Genomic DNA, 25,076 nt, shown 5'->3' with positions numbered 1-25,076 from the left:
ACATTATTTTGATAAGATTGTTTGCTTAATTTTAAACCAGCACACATAATAGGCAATTTATGGTGATAGTCACCTACTTTATATAAGATTTTACAAAACCCATATTTGTGACCATCCACATCGAAACGCTCGTAAAGTCGGCCCTGGTCAATTTTTTCCCTTCCATGTTTGGAAAATATACCGTAAACGTTCGCCTAATGGCGCTATGGGCTCCCATGACATAACTGGAATTTTAGACACAAATTAAAAGTGCCCTCCCATAAAAATCCCACCAGTATATACGGGCACATATCCTTAATTTTTGTTGGGATTTTTAGAGGAGGGAGCTCTCTAGCTATTTGTACATGAAATTTACCCCAAGGTAAAGGAGCCCAGGTGCGCCATTAGGCGAACGTTTACGGTATATCATAAGCTTTACAATGATATATCATTTGATTTCAAACGATATCCAGAAGCTGAGTTATGGCTTGTTAAACTTTGCTCCTTCAGTAAAAGGGTACATTATTTTGGTGCTACAATATTTCTCTTTTTCTACATTGCTGGTATTAAATATCAAATGGTCATAATTGGCGGTCACTTCAAATCATCCCCAAGTCAACGAGGTTCAGGAATGTCCTCTCTTTTAGATTTTAGAACAGGATTTAGCCAAAGCAAACAAAGACTAAAGCTATTTACCATAAGTATAAGCTTATTATCCTCTTCAACAATAGGATTAAAGATTGGTGTTTGACTGGACTAAAATGAGAAACTTGTAGGACAATTATTAGGTACATTATGAATGCTTTATGCACATTTTGGACTGTAACTCGAAATACAATTTGCCGACTTACGAGCGGTTTGAGATGGATGGTCACATATACGGTCCACAACTTAGTTCCCCCCTAATCATTTGACACGCGATATTTAAAATTCCCACGCCGAAATTGTGATGGCAATGACATCATAGTTACATAGCTCATTTGTCGTCAGCATTCATTGTGTTACTGGGACGCCATTGCCACAGGCAATTTTGGAAATTGAATATCGTGTGGTAAGCGACGGCTATTTTAATTCGTTTTTAAGGTCAATATGAGTATAATGTTGCATTTCAAACCGATAGTCATAGTTTGCAATTTTTGCCCAAAATTTAATCATTGAAAATTCCTGGAATATTCAATTCTATTAAATGCCCCCTCCCCTTCGACAATATTACCCCTGGGGGTTTACTAGATAATATACGGTACTTAAAAATGTGCATTTCAAATTACCTAGATATGTTTGGTCCAAAATAATACTGCCCCGATCCTAATTGTGTAAGGCTAGGCTATTGCTGGCTAGTTGACCGACACATTAGTTCTGTACATGTGACATTTAGCAAATATCAGTTTGCAAAGAGTACCAATAAATATCAGTGAAAACATTTTTTACCGTCCCCCAACTAACCTTCCTAAAATTATTTCCTTGAATTGAAAATGCACAAAGTTTACAAAGTGTTTTTAAAGTGAAAATGGGCAATAGACATACAAATGGGGGAAATAGCCACTGCATAATTCCACCCGAGGACAATAAAATATAAATTTTTGTCGTTAATCTTATCGCCAGCCTATTAGTGAGTTTCAACTTTTCAATCACTGGTAGCATCAGTACCAATAATTATCATATTTTTAATACCATCCTATTTTCTTAACTAAACAATTTCTTAAATAACACACATGATGAAGTATTTCAATTTGCACTTGGATGTGGAAAGCTCTAAATATTTTCAAATTTTCATGCGCTGGTTTGCCTGATCAACTGCTCAGTCGGTGAATAGGATGTAAACACTATAAGTTCAGCGGGGCCAGCCTTGGAAATTACAACATACATCTCCCTGCAGCATTATCAAGCATGTTCAAACCTTAAAAGGGAATTCACTAATCAGAGTCAACTGCTAGTAACCACTCTCCATCTATGACTGTATGAAGATGACATTATTAGATTGTTGTTTCCACCTCAGTATCCTCTTCTTCTCTGATATCCCATGGCAAGATGAACATATGAGATGGCAAGGGAGAGCAATGAGTTGCTTCAAAATCAAGCAAGTATTTACAAACCTATAAAACAAACACAGTTGGAAACAAATTAATTTTTAGAACCTGTTCCTTATTTACTTATTGGAATTATGAACCCCTCCCACTGCTGTACGTCCTATCATCTGTGTGCTACATGGATGTACCCACGATGGCATGTGAACAAGGATCACATTTCTGTAACTTATAACAGTATTCGATTCCTTTGATATAACCATTGATTATAAATACATAGATTGGAATGTTCCACACCTATGCTCACCAAGCGTACTTGAATTCAGCTGACTCTGGTACAGCATTCCGTCCTGGCGACATTGTTCATTTTAGCGCACTGTGCAGAGCGCTTCAACTCAATCTCTTTTTGTATACTCACACTATTTGTGCTGTTTTTGAGTTTGCTGATGCACCGCTTACTTATCGTCAACCCCATGGGCAACATGCTAACATTCTGTGGTATGGCTACAACATTTAAATTAAGGGTGAAATTCCTATTTGCGTCTAAAGTTAAAATACCAGGTTTCTTTGTTAAATTGGGCTATTCCAGTTGAAATCCATACACCCCATGGAAGGCATGACCTTAATCTTCCAAACAGGGAGTGTGAACTTCAAACAGGGTTACCTGAATGGGTGACTCCGTTTGAAATCTACACTTCACTGTGTTAGAGATTAAGATCATATCTTCCATACGAGGTATATCGATTTCAACTGGAATAGCTGGAATGTCTTTTTCTTCCCTTTGCTGATGATATGGGACTGCCATCCTAATTTTATTATTTGTTTAAATATGATGCAATCAAACAAGTATCAATCAAATGTACACAATATTCATTTTTCTACATTACTGATTGTAAACAATGCAGAATTCTACACACAGCATCAATATTGTTGAATCAGCAGTGCCAACAATTTTCAAAGTCTGTTTCTGTGTAGCTTTTGTTGGTTGAATGAATTTGATGTAAATGATGTAAGCGGATTGCATATCGACCAATCGAAACATGTAATACATGTAATACATGTTGTAAGGTGCTTAAAGTTTCGGAAACCGATAACAGAACTTTGGTAGCAACTTTATTAAGTGTCCACATGATGGAACAACAGGAATAAAAACAACATTGTTTGATTGCATCATAATTATTCAATTAACCAAGAACTTGGCTTACCAGGTAAAATGCTAGTTGTCTTTTGGTAGGTACTACAAGATCATTGCCTGTAAGAAAAAAATGTATATGATGCTTTATTTATCAGTACTGAGAAAAAATCACGTGCTTGTTTGTAATTACAATAATACCGATTTATTCCATAAAGTTTGTGAGATTCAAATCAAATTGCAGCAGCTCATCATACCTTGTCTGATGTTTATCAACTAAATTTGATATAAAGAAGCCCTAGGCTCAATTACCAGTCTGGTCCATTTGCAAGTGGATAGGTTCAATATCAAGATGTTAGTTTTATTGGTGTTTATTCTGTTTATAACCCAAGGTGATTGGCATCATGTGGGTCAATATCACATGATCGATCACATGACTCCAGTACTGCTAACGCCAACCAGCAGTTACAACAGCTGAAGAGTGAGATTTCTATTGCTTGTGTGAGTAAGTTTAAAATTCCAACATTTATACCGTGTTGACCCGTGTGTAAGCAAATGTTAGGTGAGCAAATGCATCATTGTATATACATGTACACTAGAAACTTGCCTATATTGAGTGGGTATGTAGCTGTGTGCTCATTGATGTATTTCTTCAATGCTCTCTGACATTCTGAGTCTTCTACCTCAGCAGCAGTATACATGGACACTACATGGTAAACAAGCAAATCATTATTATGGCTACAGAGATCATTATAGATTGTATTATATTCATACACTCTTTGATAGCGAGAACTAATCGGAGCAAACATTAGAAAAATCAAAAAAATATGCATTGATTGTAACTAATGCACGGGCGTGCACTCCGCGTACAACGCGCAGTGCTTTCGGACGTGTTCATTTTCCTGGTGGGTTGATGCATTTATATTTGTTTGTATTTTCCAACACTTTTAGTGACACTTTTGTTATAAAAATAGCAATAATCATGGAATTTTTTTCTCGTGTATGAAATAGGTTAATAAATGCATATCACTTGTTGCTTGTGAAATTGTACAATGCACTTGCACTGAGATTTTGATGTGGGGCTTGTGCATTAGATGCATCAAAATCTTAGTATGCATGCATTATTTTGTACAATTTCACTCTCAGCAATGATACGCATTTATTAACCTATAATTATCTCTAATAGTATGCTTGCTTGTATTTGATTACATCCTAGAGTAGGTTGTGACTACTCCACTTTCATAGGCATCTGAGGACCATTTCAAAATCCAGTCTCAGGAAATTAATTTTGGAACACAAGTGTTCTTGAGGATATGATTTCGAACACAATTGGGGTCAGTCCATTGTAAGTCATCCTACTTTTCAACAATCACAATGGAGATTTGGAACACCCAACCCTGCTTTTTGCTATCGGAAGTTAAAGAAGATACCAAAAAGCAGAGAAGATAAACAAAGAAGTCACTTGGCACCCCGGGATTCGAACCTTGGACCCCCTGCATGCCAAGCACACGATCACGGACCGGTACCCACACAGGTAACACTGCCCCGGGCAGCGATTCCGTGAGCATATTGCACTAAGGGTGACTGTGTCATCGCAGACCCTGGGATTCGCGCATGTACAGTGGTCTTCATTGTGGTATTTTGTGGTATCTATGGGTGTTAGGGTTAATAATCGTGTGGATATATTTGGTGTGGAAAATCTTTCATCTTGCTAAAATGTATTCAAAATGGGTTAACCACTTTATAGAGGTTATTAGCCTTTTGCCATCTTGTGGTAAAAGCCAGTAAAACAATACAGTTCAGTTGCATTTCCCTTTATTGTCATGGGTGCAAACCTGTGTACTCGTCTCTAGGTCATCACATGATTCCTTTTATACTTACTTATTTATTATTAATTTATTTACCAACAAGATGGCCAAAAATGATGTCATAATGACAATCAATTATTCAGTGGTCTATAGGACCTTCACATACACATTTTAGTCTCTAGTGAGTGAAATCATTTTTCATACCTACACACTACTGCTGTAGTGTTTTCATTTACATAAAGTACTTAAGCAGACTTACACATTGTGAGTTGATCTGGGGCACTTAAAAATTGTCTAACATCTGCGATTGTGTCTTCATCCATTAACTGGGGATACCTTCAAAAAATAAATAAATAATAATAATAATGATCATAATATGTGACACGATCTGGTCCATGGGGGCCAAAGGCGGCAAACTTGAAACTGAGATAAAGGTAAAAATATGGAGTAAAAAACAATAAAATACATAAGAAAATACACATCAAAAACTTCATAACTTTAGAACCAAGTATGCTAGGCCTTTGGTGTTTTCAGTAAATGATAGCCTATTGTAAGTATAATGTAATAATTATAGTAACTCAATTTTCAAAAATGCCTCCTTTGGCCCCCATGGACCAGATCGTGTCACATAATAAAAAAACATTGTCTTCTTCAAATTAGTAGCTTTTTCTTGGTGTATAAAACTGGAAATTTAATGATAACTACATCCACAGAACATTGTGTGGCCTCACTCACTGGACAACCATATTGTAGTGCTTACACATTGGAAGTCATACTATGCAACACAACCAAGGCCCAGAGTAAATATTCTCCTGCCTCCAACATGGCATGAATGTCATGTTTTTCAGTAGTCGCAACAAGCATCATACAATAAACATGCGCAGTTGGTAGATGCAGAAGGATTTAGTCTAGCGAATATGCCCCCCAAAAAACCAATAATTTTGTGAATCCTTATTAAGATTCAAGATACAAGCACAGATATTCTGTACAAAATAGTTTGCCTCACAGATAAAAGTATAAAGAGATCAATTTTATCATAATAACTGTTTTTGGTAAAAGAGAGCAGGTAAATCCTATTGTAGGCCTCAACTGGTCTACCATTGCACTGTCTGGTTGAGCAAAAATTACACATGAATTCTGAACTTGGCTGGCTTTAATTACAAGCACAGAGTTTCTTGCCCTGGGAAAATTCAAGAAACGCAACCAAAAAACATTATTTCCACCTTATTCACTGCAGCTATATATGGATTATCATTACAAACATGTGAATAATTAGCTGTGACCTGTGGGTCTAACGCTACCAATCCGGGAGCATCCCTGTAATATACATACCTGCACTTCATTAATTTGATAAGCAGATCATTGCCTCTATTGGATGCTGTGTCTGGAAATTCACTGCGATAAAAAGGGGAAAAGAACATTTTGCTGAAGTAATTGATTGTGGTGTGCAAAATTAATCAACTAAATATTTGTTTAATATATCTGAATTCCGGTCACATGCTCTCGAAAATTGGATCAGTCGCTAAATTAGACCACTTTACATAAAATATGTTTGCTTCTACAAAGGGAATAAAATCAAACAAATACTATCCCCATCAATTGGAATAATTAATGAATTAAGCATTCTATGAAAATATTATTTACATTAAAATCAACCTAGGTTCATTGCATTGGTCTTGCATACTGCTACAAAATGCTCTCACAATGGTCCTTTCCTAATTTGTGAGTTTAGAGTCATGTCAAAATATTTTTGTTCAATGTATTCGAAAATATTAGGGTTGGCAGGGTTGATGAGAAGCGGTTGGTCAGGTGGCCGGAAACATAAAATTTGTTGTAATAATTAGTGCAAATTTCTGAATTTAGAGTTCAAAGAGCCTCTTAATGCCATGGTAAATACATTGTAGACTGTTCATTCAAAGAGGCTTTGCCAAGTTGAATGGAACATTTCATATTTCACCAAATGAATATATTATTTCCACTGAATAAATAAAAACATTCAATATTTGTTTTTTAGAACTCATGTATAAATTCCTTTTCTTCTACTAAATTTTATAATTCAGCAGGAAAACAAAATAAATAAATAAATTAAATATCTACACTATACACACACGCCCATAATTGGCGAGTCGAAGTAGTTACTACGCGGCCCTGATTTGGTAAAACGATCTAACTTGAAATTTGGACATTTTAAGATAAATCCATATCTTGGGTAATGTGAGGGCGCTCTTTCCATTGGTGACATCCGCAAATCACCACCATGCCACTAAATAATGAGATTTTTATATTTTCTAAGACATTAGATATGTTTAATAATTTATTTTATTCAAAAAGAAAAACGTCAAGGGTTCAAACTTAAAAGCTCTTTTTCTCGAAACAGCGATTTTAATTTCAAGTTAGATCATTTTACCAAATCAGGGCCGCACGGGTGTTATACCTTTGCATTTGTCAGAGTTGCCATGGTATAACGTAGCTGCAAGTGAGTGCAATGGAAAACTAACTTTTGCACTTGCAAAAAATGCAAAAGTCTTTTTACACCTGCCACTAAAAAAGTACAAATAATCAATAGTAATTTGCCAATCAAATGACAAGAATCTTTGTATGAGTTATATAAACTCACCTAGTTGTGATGACTTCATCTTTGGTTCTACGAATAATTCTCACTGGGCCATTATACCTGTATTCAATATGCAAAATATGAAAACAATTAATTCAACATGACTTTAAAATTAATCACCATATACATCATTCACATGATCTACAGATTTACTAAAGTCCAGATACTGGACCAACGTGATGCAATCAAAAATAAAATGAGTTTATCAAGCAAGATCGAAATTCAGATTTTAATTCCATGTTGAGATCTTTATTTAATGAAAACTATCCAAATGGGCTACTCCAATTAAAATACATACACCCCCTATAGAATACATAACCTTAATCTCAAAAGGGTTTGTGACTTTCAAATACGAGTCACCCATTCAGGTAACCCTGTTTAACATTCAAGTGTGGGAAATTAAGGTCATGTATGGATTTCAACTGGTAAAGGGCAATTGAACTCACACTTCCAGAAACTTTTTTGGTTAATTCATTGTTCCATAATTTGTTGCTATATCTCAAGAAATCTGAGTAATTTGCCTTTGACAAAACAGACAGATTTTTTTTGTTTTGACTATGATTTGAATGAAGTATTGATAACTTCTATTACTGGGTTATTTACAAAGGACCTCTGCAGAAAAATATTTTCATGCACAATCAAGAGAAAAAAGATAAAAGTTTATGGCAAATTGGTCCTGGTTTAAACTAAAAACCCACTGACCAGGACATGTGTCTCCCAAACACAGGGTTTTTAGCCTTCAGGCAAACTACAATCCTCAAAATAAGTCTTGGAACGCTTGCGTGTAAAAAACGGGAAACTGTCACCACCTCTTCCCTGAGCAGTGTTGAGAAATGCCAATGTCTTCAGCAGTTTCCCACTGTGCTCCAACATTGATTGATGGGGAGAGGGGAAGGGTAGATCATTGTTGTAGATGTCATGTTTGTTTCCAAACACAATATATGTCATTTCCATGATCATAAGAAATTCTGCACAGAATTTTGGCAGAGTGTGTCAAGCATTCCAAGTACTTTTTTTCGAAGATTGTAGGTAGGCTACATTCTCAATGAGAAGCCCTGTAAACACATCTGACATGCCCATGCGGTATTTCATAGACTCAATGAATACAATGAGATCCATGATAAATAATAATTGCTTTGAGAGTACTTTCTATTAGTAACAATGCATACTTTGCTATTGTTTTCCCTTGATACATATATGAATACTTACCTACATAGATTACTTGCCACATTGAGGTTCATGTGCTCCCTAAGTGTGCGCACAATTATACCCACTGTTGATGCAAATAACACAAAACATACAAATGTAAGTTCATTGTTATGTTTTAATAATCATACATATGTGTGTGAACATCAGCAAACATGGACAGGAATACACTTGGCGGCGTTGTTATCACCTTTTATACACATTTGAGTTTTATTCGCCTTTAACATCAACTTTTTTACCTCGTCAGTGGCCATTCATCCAACACCTCTCTCTAAATGTAACCTCTAACATTGATAATTTATAATGCATTTTGTGCTGTTTTCGATCTATAGTCGGCCCTGATTTGGTAAAATGATCTAACTTAGAAAATATAACAATCTTATTATTTGCAAAATTTTGCCTAATTTGGTTGAGTAATTTTGAAATAAGATCCATTTTTAGGGAGTTAGATTCTTTTACATTGTTTTTCCTTGTAAAAAAAAATAAACATAATGAGACTCATTAATTTGGTAAAATGATCTATCTTCAGATAGGTTGTTTTGCCATGTTATCATTAATGTGTGAGGGTTTGTCTGGCGCTCTATAGAGAGTCTTGGTTAATGCGGTAAAATGATCTAACTCATTTTACCACATTAAATACACAGAAAGTGACAAAAAGTGTCAAGATAGGTTCTGCTATTTTCAAAATGAAGCATGGTGATGATTTGAGGATGTCACCAATGGAAAGAGCACCCTCACATTACCCAAGATATGGATTTATCTCAAAATGTCCAAATTTTAAGTTAGATCGTTTTACCAAATCAGGGCTGCAGTGTCCACAAATTATGGATGTCCACAGTCCCTGTACAGTTATGTACACATAGATTTTCCATGTGTGTGTCCTCAATTAACTGATTATTATATACCTAGCTACACACATGTGTGACATGATCAAGGGGAATGACTCACATGACAATTTTCAATTAGAAATTTTTACAATATTTTCGAATCAAAATCGGACATCTGATTACCGAATTATGAGCAAATTTATCAATGTCTGAAAACAATAAAACAAAAGAATTTGAACACTATTCTTGCCAATATCTCAAAAACAATATTAGCGACATCCGACTTATTCCCCTTGATCATGTCACATATACACAGAGTAAAAGTGACTCACAATGTATAGTAATGCAGACTTACTTAATGTTTCTGGCATCTTTGCAATGGCGAGAGGAACTATATCATCAAAAGTTGCATCTAAAACCTGAAGCAACAAAAGAGAAGATAACTGGGTGAGAGCTAGCAAAACATTTTCCGGTTTCTTTCACAAATTTTGTTTGACACCAAGTTTCATATATTGAGGGCTCAGTGCAATTTGCTGTTTATTCTGCGTATATCCTGCAAAATTAACTCACCTGCACGTACGTGTACATGTATGTCTGGATAGCATTCAGCTGCTAAATGTTGCTGAGAATTCCTAACCTATGGCATATGCTACTATTGCAATTCATAAATATTAATGAGCAAATCATGCCACTTTATTCCCTGTTTCCCTGTTTCACTACATCCTCATCCCAATAGCCAAAGTTTGGTGTATTAAAACAAATACTACATCGTTTATATTGTGGAAATACAGCAAGTCACCTCAATACTGGCTACAGGTTTATCACCCCTCACTGTTCGGGTTTGGGGCGATAGGCCCGGCCGTAGCCATAGTTTGCCCTATTTCCCCTCTTTACCATGTAATACTCACCACTGCACCTATATCTGGATAGCGTTCAGCTGCTAAAGTTGCTGAGAACCCTCCTATAGACCAAGCAAATAGGACTATATCTTCTAGATGAAATCCTAACCTATTTAGGGCATATTGCACTACTACATCCACTGCATTGGCTTCGTTCTCTGGATAAGGTATACCCTGTAAAAACAAGTTACATTTTAAGTGTTAAAGGTAGCATAACAACACGGATTGGAGACAAAAATAATACTGTTATGGTCATTGTTTTTGAGTGATTTTGATCTTAAAATTGCCAAATTAAAATCTTTTATTCAGAACAAAAAAAGCCTCATAATTATCCTAAAGCTGTAACTGCACAACTAACTGTTATTGTCAAATGCATATCTACCGAATTCATTGACCAATCTTGCTTCATATCCCGTTAAAATTGTATGACTATTTGACCAGTTTGATGATTTTCGGAGATACCCTATTAAACCACTGACTTACCGTACTACCAGCAAACCCTGGATGATTCCATCCTAACACTGAATAGCCACCTACAATAAAAACAACATCAAAACAGTCACATAGCTAAGTTTATTTGAAATCAAATATGTCAAATGAGACCTATCCCACAAAATGAGAGTTAAGTTGTAAACCTTTATATTATTTATGGTCACTTTGGGTCAGAATCTCTGGATCAAAAGTTTTTAAATGATTATGACTTACCAGGGATGGTCTATCACCTGTTATTCAAAAGTTAATATATCAAAGAGGAATTCTTTTGTTTTCATTGTTTTCTGGTATGTTCAATGAGCCATACATTGTATCTACCTTTCTTCCCTGGCAAGTGGTCATTCTCTAATGCTTGCGGTATGGATGAAAATCTACAGTCTGCCAGAGAAGTTTGGCACTTGCTGACATGCACACTCTTAATGAATGAACAGAACCATACAGAAGTCATACAGTCCTACCAGGCTTGCATAAACAGAACCAGGTCACTCAGTACTTCAAGGCTTGTTCAGCAAATGAGTTGGCCGTGATTCAATCAACCAATCGCATGTCAGTATTTATGATAATTAATAATAGAGCCTGACTTAACATACATAAAAAGTGCAAAATATCTAATATTGAGTGGGATGGGGAGCTTACAAAAACACTCATTTGTATGTGGTGATACAAAAGGCACTTAATAATTTCTCAATCAGCATAAGGTTTGCAAAAGGTAGTCACTCACTCACCTTCATTTGGAGTGACCATACAACCCACTTCATAAAATCCTGCATTACCTTCACAACAAATCACCTGACAAAAAATAAAATATAGAGGAAGTGAGAAATAATTAAACTATATACTTCAAGATCAAACTAGAAACATCTTTCTAAACAGCTCATGTACAAAACATCTTTCTAAACAGCTCATGTACAAAACATCTTTCTAAAAGCAAATGTACAATGACACCAAGTTAGTGTTACCGGTACATAATAACTGCCAGGAGACACAAGCATGCACCCCCCCCCCCCCGAATGCATGCACAGTTGCACACACAAAACAAGCAAGTTATTGAACCACAAGTCTCGCCTGTTTTTGCAATTACCTTGGGAAACAAACATTTCATTGATGATGAAAAGAGCACATTGTCTATTATATTTTACTATAATTCTCACATATATACTTAGATTGAACCCTAAAAATCAACAATAACATTGAAAAACAGCACATTTTACAATTGCCATCCAATGACCTTTGACCTCAATATGTGCTCTTTGATATCATCCATACATGACTGTCCCTATGTTGTTCCTATGTCCCAAGTTCAGTCTTGTCTACTTACAAGTTTGTGCCCATTGTAACTGTTGGGTCTCCCTCTCCTATCAAGAAACATGGTGTCAATTTCATTGCCATCACGGGCAAGCAATTTGGCTCTGGTTCCGTTATCTTTCTCTAGTAGTTTGCCACGTCCTTCTAGTAAGGCTGGCCCTGCAAAACGAACAGATTTAGTTACATAAGAGTGGGTATTTCCAATACAGCAGTGTGCAGAAGCAATGCATATGGCTCAAAATAAGCTAAGGTGTCATAAAAGTGTAACACACAATTATTTTTCCAGCTCTTTTCTTTTGGTCTCCAACCAGGTTTAAATTATAATATGCACATATATTGTTCATAATACACTAAAAGAAAGATAAGTTATAGACCATTTACTTCATAAATTTAATTTTCTAGCCCTTGCGTACGTTATATTTGACAGACACAATTTTGATGATTTTCTGCAATCAAATAAAAATTTATAAAGTATTACATAAGGTATTTTGTGGTTATTTAGGTGTAGGACCTACAGCAACTGATTGTGGAAAAAATGTGTCCAAATATTACAATAAGGAGGATAAATTGTTATAAATAAAATATGTGTGTCTGTCAAGCCATAACATACATAAGATGTCTGTCAAATGTAACATACAGAATAATAATTTGGCAAAAACAGTAGTTCAAGATGGGAAATTGAATAAAGATCACATGCAGTTTATAAATCACATGTTTTAAAACACCTTTATAAACTCTAAACTATCATCATAATGTGAACATCAAGTGATTTTTAATTTTTTAAACGTATTATGTATGTTACTTTTGACAGACACATACAAATCTTGCGTACGTCACTTGCGTACAAATATTTGACAGACAACACTTAACAATGGATTGTGTCAAAAAAAAAGCTTCTCCTCACAAAGTGATAGTGCCACAAAGCTAGGTGGAGCTAAATGCTATGTCATGTAGCATAATTAGCTGTATCACCCTAGTTTAGCAGGAATTACAGCACCGTCTTGCGTATGTTACTATTTGACAGACATTTCAAGAAAAATTTTAAAATTGTTATATGTTCAAAAAAGATGGCAGCCACTTACAAATTGATTATATATGGAGAAATGAAGTTATTTACAATAGATTTACCCTTTAGTTTATGCTTCAAGTCTTTGTTTATAAAAAACTGAGGGACTTCAAAATCAATCAAAAGTTTGACAGACAATAGTAACATATAAGGCAAACTTTTAAATCCTTTTTTGATCTGTTAACTTATAATTCATAATGCCTCTTTCTGTTTTTTTGATTGGTTTACTGCACCATTTTGGGAAACAGGTCACATGAATTTCTATAAGGATCCATAAAAAAAATTAAAAGCTGTTGAAAAAAGGCGTCTCTTGGCATGTTACAAATAAAAGTGTAAAAATAGGCATTTTTACAGCTATTTTTTATTTTTTTATTATTTAGAGTGAAAGGATTTTACTTAAATTGTGTATGCTATGTCTTTACTACCTAAACTTGCCACTAAACTAGCAAATATTCCATTTCTATAATTATTATTTTAAAAAAAAGATGTCAAAATATATGGCTATAATATGACACCTTAGCATATTTTGAGCCATATGGCAATATTGCAATTCATACAATCAAAGCAGACTCCTTTACTATCAGCTGAAGATGGATTATACAAATGCTGCTCCGGAGAAATGTCTAACTTTGGTTAGACTAGCAATGCCTTACAAATTGTTTTTCTCTATTGTGCTAAAGTGATCAAACAAGTGACAATTAAGATTGAAAAAAACTAGAGCGGTCCTCGACTTGCGCAGTTCTCGACGCAAAGCGTCGGCCGCAATGCCTCCACCTTGACGCGTATCATTTTAACTGGTGCAATTTCACTAGGAGCTGGCCATCTCTAGATGACAATGTAGGTTTTTAGGATAAGTGTAACAAATGAAAGATCCTTGACCCATTTTGTCTTCATCAAAATGGTTTGATTTTGGTACCAGAAGCAAGGAAGTATTTTGATACTATCCGAGTGGAATGTAAGGCCAGAAATATTTATCGTTCTAATGGTGGGAACAAAAATGTAGTGATTTGTGGTCACCACAGCGAAAGTATATGTACTATTCTATGGGGCATTGTTATACATGTATAGTTTCATGCCCATACGAGTTTTTAGTAAAAAATTTAACTCTAAATGTTGACTGTACCCACCAAGTATCATGCCCATATGACAGTATTTACTAATTTGACCTCAGCTGACCCCTGGATGACCCCAAAATTACCTTCCAAAAATTTGGCTCTAAATGTTGACTGTACCCACCAGGTTTCATGCCCATACAAGTTTTTAGTAATTTGACCTCAGATGACCCCTGGGTGACCCCAAAATGACCTTCAAAAAATTTGATTCTAAATGTTTAGAGTACCCACCAAGGATCATGCCCATGTTTACAGTACCCACCAAGGTTCATGCCCATACGATGTTTTTTGCTAATTTGACCTCAGATGACCCCTAGATGACCTTGACCCACTAACCAAACCTACTGGAATTTGAAGACTGCCAATGACCATCCCTCCACCAAATTGCATCACTGTACATCTTACCAGTTCCGAGAAATTGCATCGGCAAGGTCATACAACGGTTTTGGCTAATTTGACCTCAGATGACCCCTAGATGACCTTGGGTGACCTTAACCCACTAACCAAACCTACTGGAATTTGAAGACCACCAATGACCATCCCTCCACCAAATTGCATTACTGTACATCTTACCAGTTCCGAGAAATTGCACCCGCGACGGTTTTTGCTAATTTGACCTCAGATGACCCTTAGATGACCTTGGGTGACCTTGGCCCACTAACCAAACCTACTGGAATTTGAAGACCGCCAATGACCATCCCTCCACCAAATTGCATCACTGTACATCTTACCAGTTCCGAGAAATTTTACCCGCAAGCTCGGACGGACGGACAGATGGATGGATGGATGGACAGACGGACAACCAGGAAACATAATACCTCTGGTGGAGGCATAAAAACAGCTCTGGTGGGGTTTGATACAGATCTTAATTTCCAGTCAAAGCTTTGCCGCTGCAACACAACTTTTCAAGCTTGAAACTTTGAATAAGAATGCTGGTCTTGTAAGTATACAAGTTAGCTCAATCGATAAGGTGTTCGACAATGGTGCGAGAGGTTGTGGTTTAGTACATGCTCTTGTGGAAAAATTAAAATTCCCCTGGATGAGGAAGTTACTGCTAATTGTCTCATTATAACCCATACAAAACTCGGAGAGCCAAACCTGTGTGCAATGATCATTTGTGGAATTCCTAGGGTGTGCGCTTTTGAAGCTGCAAAGTTGCTGTGTTGTTTTTAAATGGTTTAAGGAATGATGTGGGGTTGTAGTGGTCAGCGACAACCTGTATAGTGTGCTGCGACTTGTGGATATCAACGTCTAGGCATTGTACCTGTGCATAGCGCACTATAAATACAATCACCAAGAGTTGGCCCAACCATCTTTAACGAGACACAGGGAACCTAACAATGGGCTATTACATGACCTTAATCTTCCACATAGGGGTGTGAAATTCAAGCACGATTACCAGAATGGGTGATTCCATTTGAAATCTATACCCCTATGTGGGAGATTAAGACCATATAGGGGCTGGGTGTATAGATTTCAACTGGAACAGCCCAATATATAGGCCCGGCAAAAAACAAGATCTAAAATTTTGAAAAGCGAGAAAAGCGAGATTTCCCCGAAAAATGGCACAAGAAGCTTTAAAAACGCCCGAAAATACGAAAATCCAAAAAAAAAAAAAATAATAATATTGATCTGATTAGGTCAGTTTAGACTGTCATGTAATTTGTAAAACAACTCACTGAACTGCCGGCTCGGCGTGAGTCGAAGAAAATGTGACAAAAATTTGACCATGAATTATGTTTTATAGTCAAAATATTCCACTAATTCGATAAATATAATGATATACGGCCTAAACTTGAACTCATTTGAAATGAAATGTCAGTTTTTATTGAGTAATGCATGGCTTTTACACTCATCCATGTGCTTGCAATGCTGTTGAATTCTGCACTTTGGCGAAGTTGGAACTGCATTTTATTGAATTCGGCGAACTTTTATGGCATAAAGCAATATTTTAATAGCAAGTGCACTGCTTGGAAACTTTCTTAAAAAGCGAGATAGTTGGTTAATAGCGAGAATTGCGGCGTGAAAAGCGAGATTGCGTTTTTTGCCGGGCCTTATCAATATACTTGGTACTTACATACTGCAGCTCCCAGTAAGCCAGTGGAGCCAGGGTAGACCAACCTCCTTCCTACCGTCCCAATCACAACATTTGTTAACAGTGTACATGGTAATGCTATTACAGTCTGTAGTAATCCCTGTGGTGCTGATTTGCTGCTTGTGATCAGTGGTTTGCTAAAGTCTCTGCAAGTCACAAATGTTATAATAAATGCATACTATCAAAGTGTGGAAAAAGACTCTACATCAATAACATAACTTTTAAACAAACTACACAACATTGTTTGTGACATGGTATGATTTTAGTGGTTCATATCAGCAAAATTGATGGCCACCACTAATGCCAATTTTAAGCTTACTCATACAATATGGCATGGGAACTTGAATTTAATTCATTTTTTTCACTGAAAAATCACTGGGGTGCATTTATTAGAGGGGGTGTTTATTACACAAAATATTCTATTGCAAGCTGAATACCAAACTGAATTGGTCATCAATCATTGGACTATTCCAGTTGAAATCCATACAACCTGTGTCCAGTACATGGTAGCTCAGTGGTTACAACCTTGGACTCATAATCTGAGATATTGCTCAACGTGCGTGGGTTCCAGTCCCCATCCCAACACCGTATTGCACCCTTGAGCTTTGCCTCGCTTGCCTCACCCCACCCAGGTACAATGGGAAGCTGTTAGGGGTAGTCACAGTTGTTGTACTGATGAATCCTGTGCCATTTGTAGGCTGCAAACATGGTTCCAACATATTCTAATGACAGCGAAATAAATGTAAAGTGCTTTGAGGCTGTTTATATAATGCATAAAGCGCTATAAAAATATCTACATTTTTATTTTATTATTTTTAAGACGTGACCTAAATCTTTCACACAGGGAGTATGATTTTCTAATGGGTGACTCCATTCGAAATCTACACGCTGTGTGGGAGATTAAGGTCATAGGGGGGTGTATGGATTTCAACTGGAATAGCCCATTTTTGCATCACAGAAGCTGTAGTTCTACAAATATTGCATCAGTTCTATGTTGTAAGTAAAATCCATTCTTACCCACTGACTTCGTCCCATCTAAAATCCACAGGCCAATGACTGAATTCAAAATCATAATGCTGGATTCTCCTCTGAAAGAAAAAAGTGAATCGAATAATGTAACATACAGTAAAACAAGCTGTGACCTAGACATAGTTTCTGCAACCAAATACGAAAACTTTATATAGTTCACTATAATGGCGAACAAATTTGATCCAATCAAATCCATGAGTGGGTGGGTCCGGGGAGGGGTTAAAGGTGGGCAGCTGCCCACTCCCTCCCCCCTGTTGGATGCGGGCCACCATGATATTTTAGATGTGTTGGCCTTTTTACCCTTTGTGACCATATTCGTCAAATTCCCTCCCAACTTGAATTTTTGTCTCACCCCCCCTGGAAAAATTTCACAACACAATGTTTCAATATGTATCTGGAATTCATGCCAAATCATATTCACATTTCTACTTGCTATAGTATGATATAGTCTACTCACTCTCTGTTCTATTGTATTAGTGTTCTTCACTTGGTCCAGTAATGATAAAAAGGCACAGTACTCTGCATTCCCAAAACGCCCAACACCTGTCATAAAATGGAAATGATACAATAACAAATCAAAACAAATCTATAGTAGTGTAATAAATGAATAAATGAATGAATGAATGAATAAAAATAAAGTACATTTCAATGAAAAACCACAAAAATTCTGAAAAAAGAACCAGAAAAAAGTGCAGGAATATGGCAAAATGTTCAAAACCAGGCTATAAAGAAATTAAAAAAGGGAATTCTTGAAAAAAATGGAAAACTTGAGTGCCTGATGAATGAACGATTGAATGATATGAATGAAGGGGAAAAAGAAAGGAAGGAACTTAAGGTAGGGAAAAAAGCACGGAAGGAATGAAGGAAGGAATATACATGGAAATATATTGTAAGTTCACCTAATCAGTCTTTCTTCATTAACACCGTATACATTTTTGCACAGCTCATAACTACCCTGCTTTCAGTATACATTTAGCATGAAAATGTAAATTAAATCCCAGGTTTTCTTCTTTCACAGTGAATACAACACCACCACCACCCACAACACAGGAAGCACTATCAAAACACCATGAAAGCATTCCTTACTACTTCAATACTACTGAGAAGTATATTGCGTATCAAATAATTAATTAACAGCTTACCTCTAATAAAATATGCACCACATAGTACAATAAGTATAGTAGATGCAAATTTACTTGCACTCAGAAGACCCACTATAGTGAAGTAACCTGCAAAGGTAAATATGGAAAATAAACAAAATATGACATTTTTATACAAACATCTTAAAAATAATGTGTACATCCATATCAAATTAAAGTAGGCACTTGTCGCATGCTACATGTCACCCTTTTTACATAATGGCTAAGAATAAATACCAGTTTCAAGTGGAGGACACTTCAAATCATCCCCAGGTCGTATGATTTAGAAATACAGAGAACATATTTACTCCACTGGAGATGAGTCTGGTATTTATTCTGGGCCAGCTTTAATGTAAAATGAGACAAATGACAAGTGCATCCGTTTGATATGGATGTACACATATTGTACTGAAATGAACCTTTACAAAATGAATTCCTGTGATATATTATGATAGTTCATGCATGAAAATTCTCTTTCTTTTGCACACTTTATTATTTTACTAACACGGCACAAAATTGTGCTTATTTTTATTACAGCACTGTCACCCTCCTCCAAGTCTGTTTTGTTCTAATTTTGTTGTTGATTGCCAGATGAATCAAATCAAATCAAATAAAACATGCAAGCTAGTATGTAGTAACTTACTTTTTCTGTATAAATAGGTAGCGATGATTGGTGATGTGTAGTACGAGAATGACCAACAAAACGAGACCTAAAAGGTGAAAATACATGAAGTTAAACTCCCGAGCCTCATATGCTACAAATATCATCATGTACAATGTATGTGACACAATCTGATCCAATCAGATCAAAGGTGGCAATCATGAAAATGAGTTAAATATAGACATAATAAGGAGGAAAAAGGCATAAAGTTCATAACTTTGCCACCAAGTATGCCAGGGACTTTCAACATCAGCTTGTCTGATTGCGAACTTGCAAGTTAGAAATGGTAATGACTGCTGAATAGAATCCAAATATAGACTGTGTGTATTGATTTATCAGGTCAACAAAGAGGTGTTACCAATTTTTAAACAGTGAAAAGCAGCTTTTTTTTTGCCTCGATGATCGCTACACACACTCTTTTTTAAGAAAGGCACTGATCTGCTAATAAACTGGATTACTGGATTAAATATACGTATGTGTAGGTATTGTGTACAAAACAACACAAATAATGCAAGCTATATACATGATATATTATTACCAGTCTGGTCCGCTACAAAAAATATGCTGGACCCTGAAATTGAGGGTTGAGCATCATCGATGACAATTTCCTGTTGTAATATGGGGTATGAGATGGAGCCTAGTTTCCCTTGGGCATTTTGAGAAGACTTATGACCCTCAAACTGCTCCAGGGGTGTGATTGGTGCTTTAAGAAAAAAAACCCAAGGCAATGAAATTGTGAAGCGGAGCGAGCAAAACGAGGGGACGAGGGGGCGAAGCCCCCCGAAGCCAGAGGGGTTTTACACACTTGAGCACCACTGGAGATGCAATTTCATGGGGTAAAATGCAAAAATGAGAAACTGTTAAAATACTTCACTTTATAGTATAAAAATATTTATTATCTGTGAATACATACTTCCAGTATCATATCATTCACATACACATGAGAAATTGCATCACCATTTTTGCACAGTACAGTGTGTCTATAAATCATCCAGTCAGGGTTCAAGGAATTTTCATTTTAAAATTGGAGATTTTCTCATATCTGGAAACTGAAAATTCCGGAAATGTGACATCTCTGTTAAGCATTTAGCTCTTGGTCCAGGGCCAATCCAAAAAATTCCGGATTTTTTGTTGTTGAAAATCCGGAATTTTTTTTAATCCCAAAAATCCGGAAAAAGGAAAAATCCGGAAAAATCACACCCCTGCTGCTCAGAAAGCATTGGATATGGCTGAGGAGTGAGGAATCAAAACATGATATCATATATATACTCATTATATATGTGACCTTTGAGCATTTGATGATTTAAAAACAGATACAGCTCAAATGTGTACATGCTTACAGCAAGTGAAAAATTTGCCACCTTTGCGGTGCTTTCACTTCTTTCTTTAAATTTTGATTTTAAAAACATAATTTCCTTATAATTTCATATGTTTTGTACATGACCACAGGGACTGTGTGTTTGAATTTGCAGGAGAGCATTAAATAGTTTTGCTGGAACCTTCAAGGAGAGCTGTTTAGAGCATTTACAATAGAATGTAAGGAGAGAATGGTCAACTAAGGAGAGCTAAAAATCATTCTCCTATATTAGATTTAAGGAGAGCAGTAGAGACCAATTGCTCTCGCTCTCCTCAAACAGCAGTCCCTGTGACCGTGTCAAAAATTTGATGTAGCCCATTTTTTAAGATGAAGTCCTTTTTGGAAATTTGCTTCTTCGGACCATACATTATTTTACCGTTTTCATCAGTTGTCTCAGCATCGAATCAATGATAAGCTGTCGATTGTATGACGTACCGGTAGTCTTGTTTCCATCTTCAACTATACACCTGTCTGGCATCCTCTACATTTTATTTTGATGGGTTCCATCACAAACATATTTTTGTTTTGGACCATGCAGATACTTACTATTTTGATAATGTTGTCACTGTAGTGTTCCAAAGCATTAGGCTGGTAGTCATGACTCTGTAATAAACAAGCAAAGGAGATTAGGCCTAATGGCTGCACGCAAAATCTTAGATATCAGAATAAATGTCCGGTACCAGTAATTTGAAAATCCCAATTTATATTAGACTTCAATTAGGATTTTTAAATGTAAAACTGTAAGTGCTTAAAAAGAGCAACCGAAAGATGGGGATAAATAGGCCTATGTACAGTAGGTTTTAATGCACCAGAAAGTGACTAAGATACTGCCATTGCCTGGAGTGGCCTTGAGTATGGTAGCTGTCTTTGGAGCAGGACTTCAAAATAAAAGACAAAGGCAAAGGGTCTGTCAAAACTGTTCCGCTTGTCCAAATACTCAAGTATCAAAAGGTTGGTCCACAATAGAGTGATTCACGCAACATGAATAGGCAGGGTTGTTAGGTTAAAACCGCCCCGGTTTTAACCGGGTGGTTAAAACAGGTTAAAACCTGGTTTAAACCGGGCAGTTTTGACCACTAAAAAGTGGTCAAAACTGGTCAAAACCCATTCTGATACTATAAAGTCACCATTTAATGCAGTAATCATGGTAATTCAAGACAAATAACTTCCTAATACAACCCAAGCCTATTTACATGAACAGAAAGGAACATTTATTGATAATACATAATTTGAGTTAATAATTTAGTATTCTGAATATATGCTAAAGTGACACTATAGGTGTATATGTACAACATGATGATGTATATAATACAGTACAAATGTAGGCCTGTTGATGTAAAACTTTACATTTCAAAATTACTTACAAATTACTAGCAAGAAGGTAGAACGTTTGCCTATTATTAATTGTTATTCTTGTTTACCATTGTTTTTTAGGATATCAACTTCCTAGATAACATACAAAATAAACTTTGAATTTTTCTTCTTTTTATTAGATAAGACTTAATCAATAATTAGGAATTAGGATCATTTCCCAGGGATCAGTGGTATGATTTGGTAACATAAATAATTAATCTAATTAATATTAAGTCAGCAATATAACATATGCTTTAAATCTAAAATACAAACGAAATGGAACTTGGTATATTGTAAATTGTTAACACGGATTGTTAGAGTGTGTGCAGACTGCAGAACAGCTAGTTTACAAGATTTATGAGATCTCGAGCAAAATGTTCCTTAATTTATTAATTTGACTGATCAAAACCCAATTAGCATTGAAGTCATTAATAAACTATGTAATTGCAAGAAGTTTATTTTCTATCACAGCATTTATGCCATATGTGGAATCGTACTTCTTAGTATTGACCACTTTTGACCGGTTTAAACCAGGTTTTGTCCGGTTTTAACCTGGTTTTAACCGCTTTGTGGACAAAACAGGTTTTGACCGCCTAACTTAACAACCCTGTGAATAGGGGATTAAAAAACTGTGAAGTAGGACCATGTACTTCTTTTGTCCACTTTGCCATCAAGATTTCGAATAGAAACAGTTCAGACCCAGAACAGGATCATGTCAGAAATTAATATTTTGTTCTGGGTCTGATTATTCGGACTACAAAAATACTACCATTTCTATAACTTCTCAACGCGACATGGGCAAAAACTGACAGTTTTTGCCGGCAAAAACCGAACCCTGGGTTAATCAGTCTTGATCTTCTTCCAGAATCATTCAGAATTATAAAGGTCTTTCCCATGTGGGATGGTTCTAGAGGCAATTTTACACCTCTTTATCCATCACGCGAAATTAAGTTGATTTAGGCCAATTACAATTGATTCTTAGTTTCCTGTTTCCCGCCCGCGTCCAAAGTAGAGAATTGCAAAATATTTAATTATTTTATTTATATTTTGGATTTTCCCTTTAAAAATAACTTTTAATGACTACCATTTGCTGCTTTCTAACTTTGATCATATCATCTATAATGATGAATAAACATAGAACCTAATTGTACCATTACTTATGTATAAAATCAAACATAGTAGCAAAATAATTAAATGCATGCTCCTTGTCAAAATGGCTTGATGTAGGTTGCGACCACTTATTTTAAAATAAAGAAAATAAAAGATAATTAATAATTAATAATTAAAAGTCGCCTCATCCCTGGTTTTCAACCATGAAACAGGAAACTAAGAATTAATTGTGAAGGGCCTTATGTACAGTATTCGGCACCTCGCTGGTCAAGCTGCGTAGCCTAGACTCATGTGACCAGACTAGTTCGTTCTTTTTACGCAGTAATCAGACAGAGCAGACGGACACCGCTGAAGGAATTTGCTGAATAGTATATACATGTAGATTTTACTTCTACTAGGGCCAGAGGCACTTACATTGAAAAATTTGTTGGACATGCTTGAACGATCCAGTACAAAAAATGAAAGCATTTCAATGCTTGATTGAACCAATACAAAAATATGTCAGGTCACTAATTAACATGATAAAACCCACTTGAGAACAGTATAGAACACACAATCGCCGGTCATTTCTAAAGATGCATTTATTATACTCAATCGCTTTTGCAGAAAACCTGAATCGCACGCATGATCAGTGTACTAAATCGCCGTCGTATTTGCCTGCTGAACATGCGCATGATTCGCTGTTTTTCAAAAGCGACAAGTATGCCTATATTGACACCCTCTGTCGGTCAACGTTCTCTAGAATTGCACACATAACTTGTGCAGTTAACAACAATGATTCAGTCTGATGATGAGTAACCTATGGGTATAAACACAGCTTTACACAATCATGACAGTCAATGACTAAGTGCTCATGTACCATGTGTACCGTTACTCAGCCAAAATGGCAGAGTAGGTCCCGGATGTTCGGTACATGTTCCTATCTCGTCAACGTTATACCTTTCCAACAAGGAAAGAGATACGAAAAGCGAACGTCTAGGTAGTAAGACAAAGCAGAATGAGTATGCAGTAAAAGGTGCTGAATTTTGAACCCGTTTACAAGAATTTGTTATTATGAGACGTTCATCACCAAAACAATAGGATATATGGAATCAAAACTTAATTCAATTTACACACGCAATAAGTTTATGTCTTTAAACAAATTTCACAACTAAAAATTATAATTACCCTTGTCTGCCCATGAGAAATCACTCGGTAAAGTCGAGGACCTAAAATGTTTTTCCACAAAGAGGCTGCCATTGCGCTTTACAAATTAATGGAAATCCTGCTTCAGTGGTGCTCCTCCAGCCTTGATTGATTGATCAGCGGGTAGCAGACATGACATTTTGCTCACATTGAGTTCAGGATATTAAATTTATATGAACAATCAAATCAGTAATTATGTTTGCCAATGTTTTACTTCTTTTCTCTTTCACTTATATTAATTTAATTTGTTTTTTAAATTGGTCAATTTTGTTTTCAAAAGGGATGAAACCCACTTGTGTCCTTGGTATCCGAAAATAGGCCCTCATGAGAAAGGGTGAGTCAAACTCAGTGCAACCGGGGTAACTTACGTGAGAAACAAAGTTTCTCTCAATGCCACACTCAATAGTCACCTTTTAAGGCTTCTTTTTTCATTAAGTTGCGCAAAGCCCGGGGGGCCACTCAGATATGACAGTGTACGCATGCGTGACCAAATTATTTTCAAACACCCCCTAAACGAGTTTTACCCTACCAGCAAATTTAGCCCCTTAATAAGGTAATTTAGTGTAGAATTTACCCCCTAAATGAGTTTTTGGCTGGTGAAAATGCAACAATTGTACCCTTTTTGGACTCATAATTTACCGAAAATTTGAAAAGGTACCCTAAACAAGTTGTCCAGTTTCAGA

The 25,076-nt window shown here is 36.1% G+C and overlaps 1 protein-coding gene across 1 annotated transcript; it reads right to left on the bottom strand.

Moving 5' to 3' along the window:
- Window positions 1-959: 959 nt before the first annotated feature.
- LOC140137859 (phosphatidylserine lipase ABHD16A-like) lies at window positions 960-24,484 on the bottom strand. The gene is made up of 19 exons (XM_072159662.1): window positions 24,376-24,484; window positions 21,292-21,348; window positions 19,371-19,437; window positions 18,731-18,817; window positions 18,046-18,131; window positions 17,577-17,647; window positions 16,542-16,705; window positions 12,300-12,445; window positions 11,707-11,770; window positions 10,973-11,022; window positions 10,499-10,663; window positions 9,946-10,009; window positions 8,767-8,830; window positions 7,561-7,617; window positions 6,276-6,338; window positions 5,203-5,279; window positions 3,743-3,841; window positions 3,209-3,255; window positions 960-2,072 (listed from the first exon to the last, which is right to left on the bottom strand). The coding sequence occupies exons 1-19, from the start codon at window positions 24,445-24,447 to the stop codon at window positions 1,953-1,955; spliced, it is 1,620 nt and encodes a 539-aa protein (XP_072015763.1). The 5' UTR covers window positions 24,448-24,484; the 3' UTR covers window positions 960-1,952.
- Window positions 24,485-25,076: the final 592 nt, after the last annotated feature.

This window comes from Amphiura filiformis, chromosome 17 (genome assembly GCF_039555335.1).
Source record: "Amphiura filiformis chromosome 17, Afil_fr2py, whole genome shotgun sequence".
Lineage (NCBI taxonomy): Eukaryota > Metazoa > Echinodermata > Ophiuroidea > Amphilepidida > Amphiuridae > Amphiura > Amphiura filiformis.
Note: the sequence above shows the minus strand (reverse complement) of the source record. Positions and strands in the feature narration are given on the sequence as shown.

Excerpts from the sequence above, each read along its gene's own strand:
- LOC140137859 (XM_072159662.1), bottom strand. The coding sequence starts at position 24,447 with ATGGCAGCCTCTTTGTGGAAAAACATTTTAGGTCCTCGACTTTACCGA. Across the intron at positions 19,438-21,291 it reads GTGACAACATTATCAAAATA|GTCTCGTTTTGTTGGTCATT; the intron begins GTAAGTATCTGC and ends TTCACCTTTTAG. Across the intron at positions 8,831-9,945 it reads AAAGATGCCAGAAACATTAA|TGGGTATAATTGTGCGCACA; the intron begins GTAAGTCTGCAT and ends TTGCATCAACAG.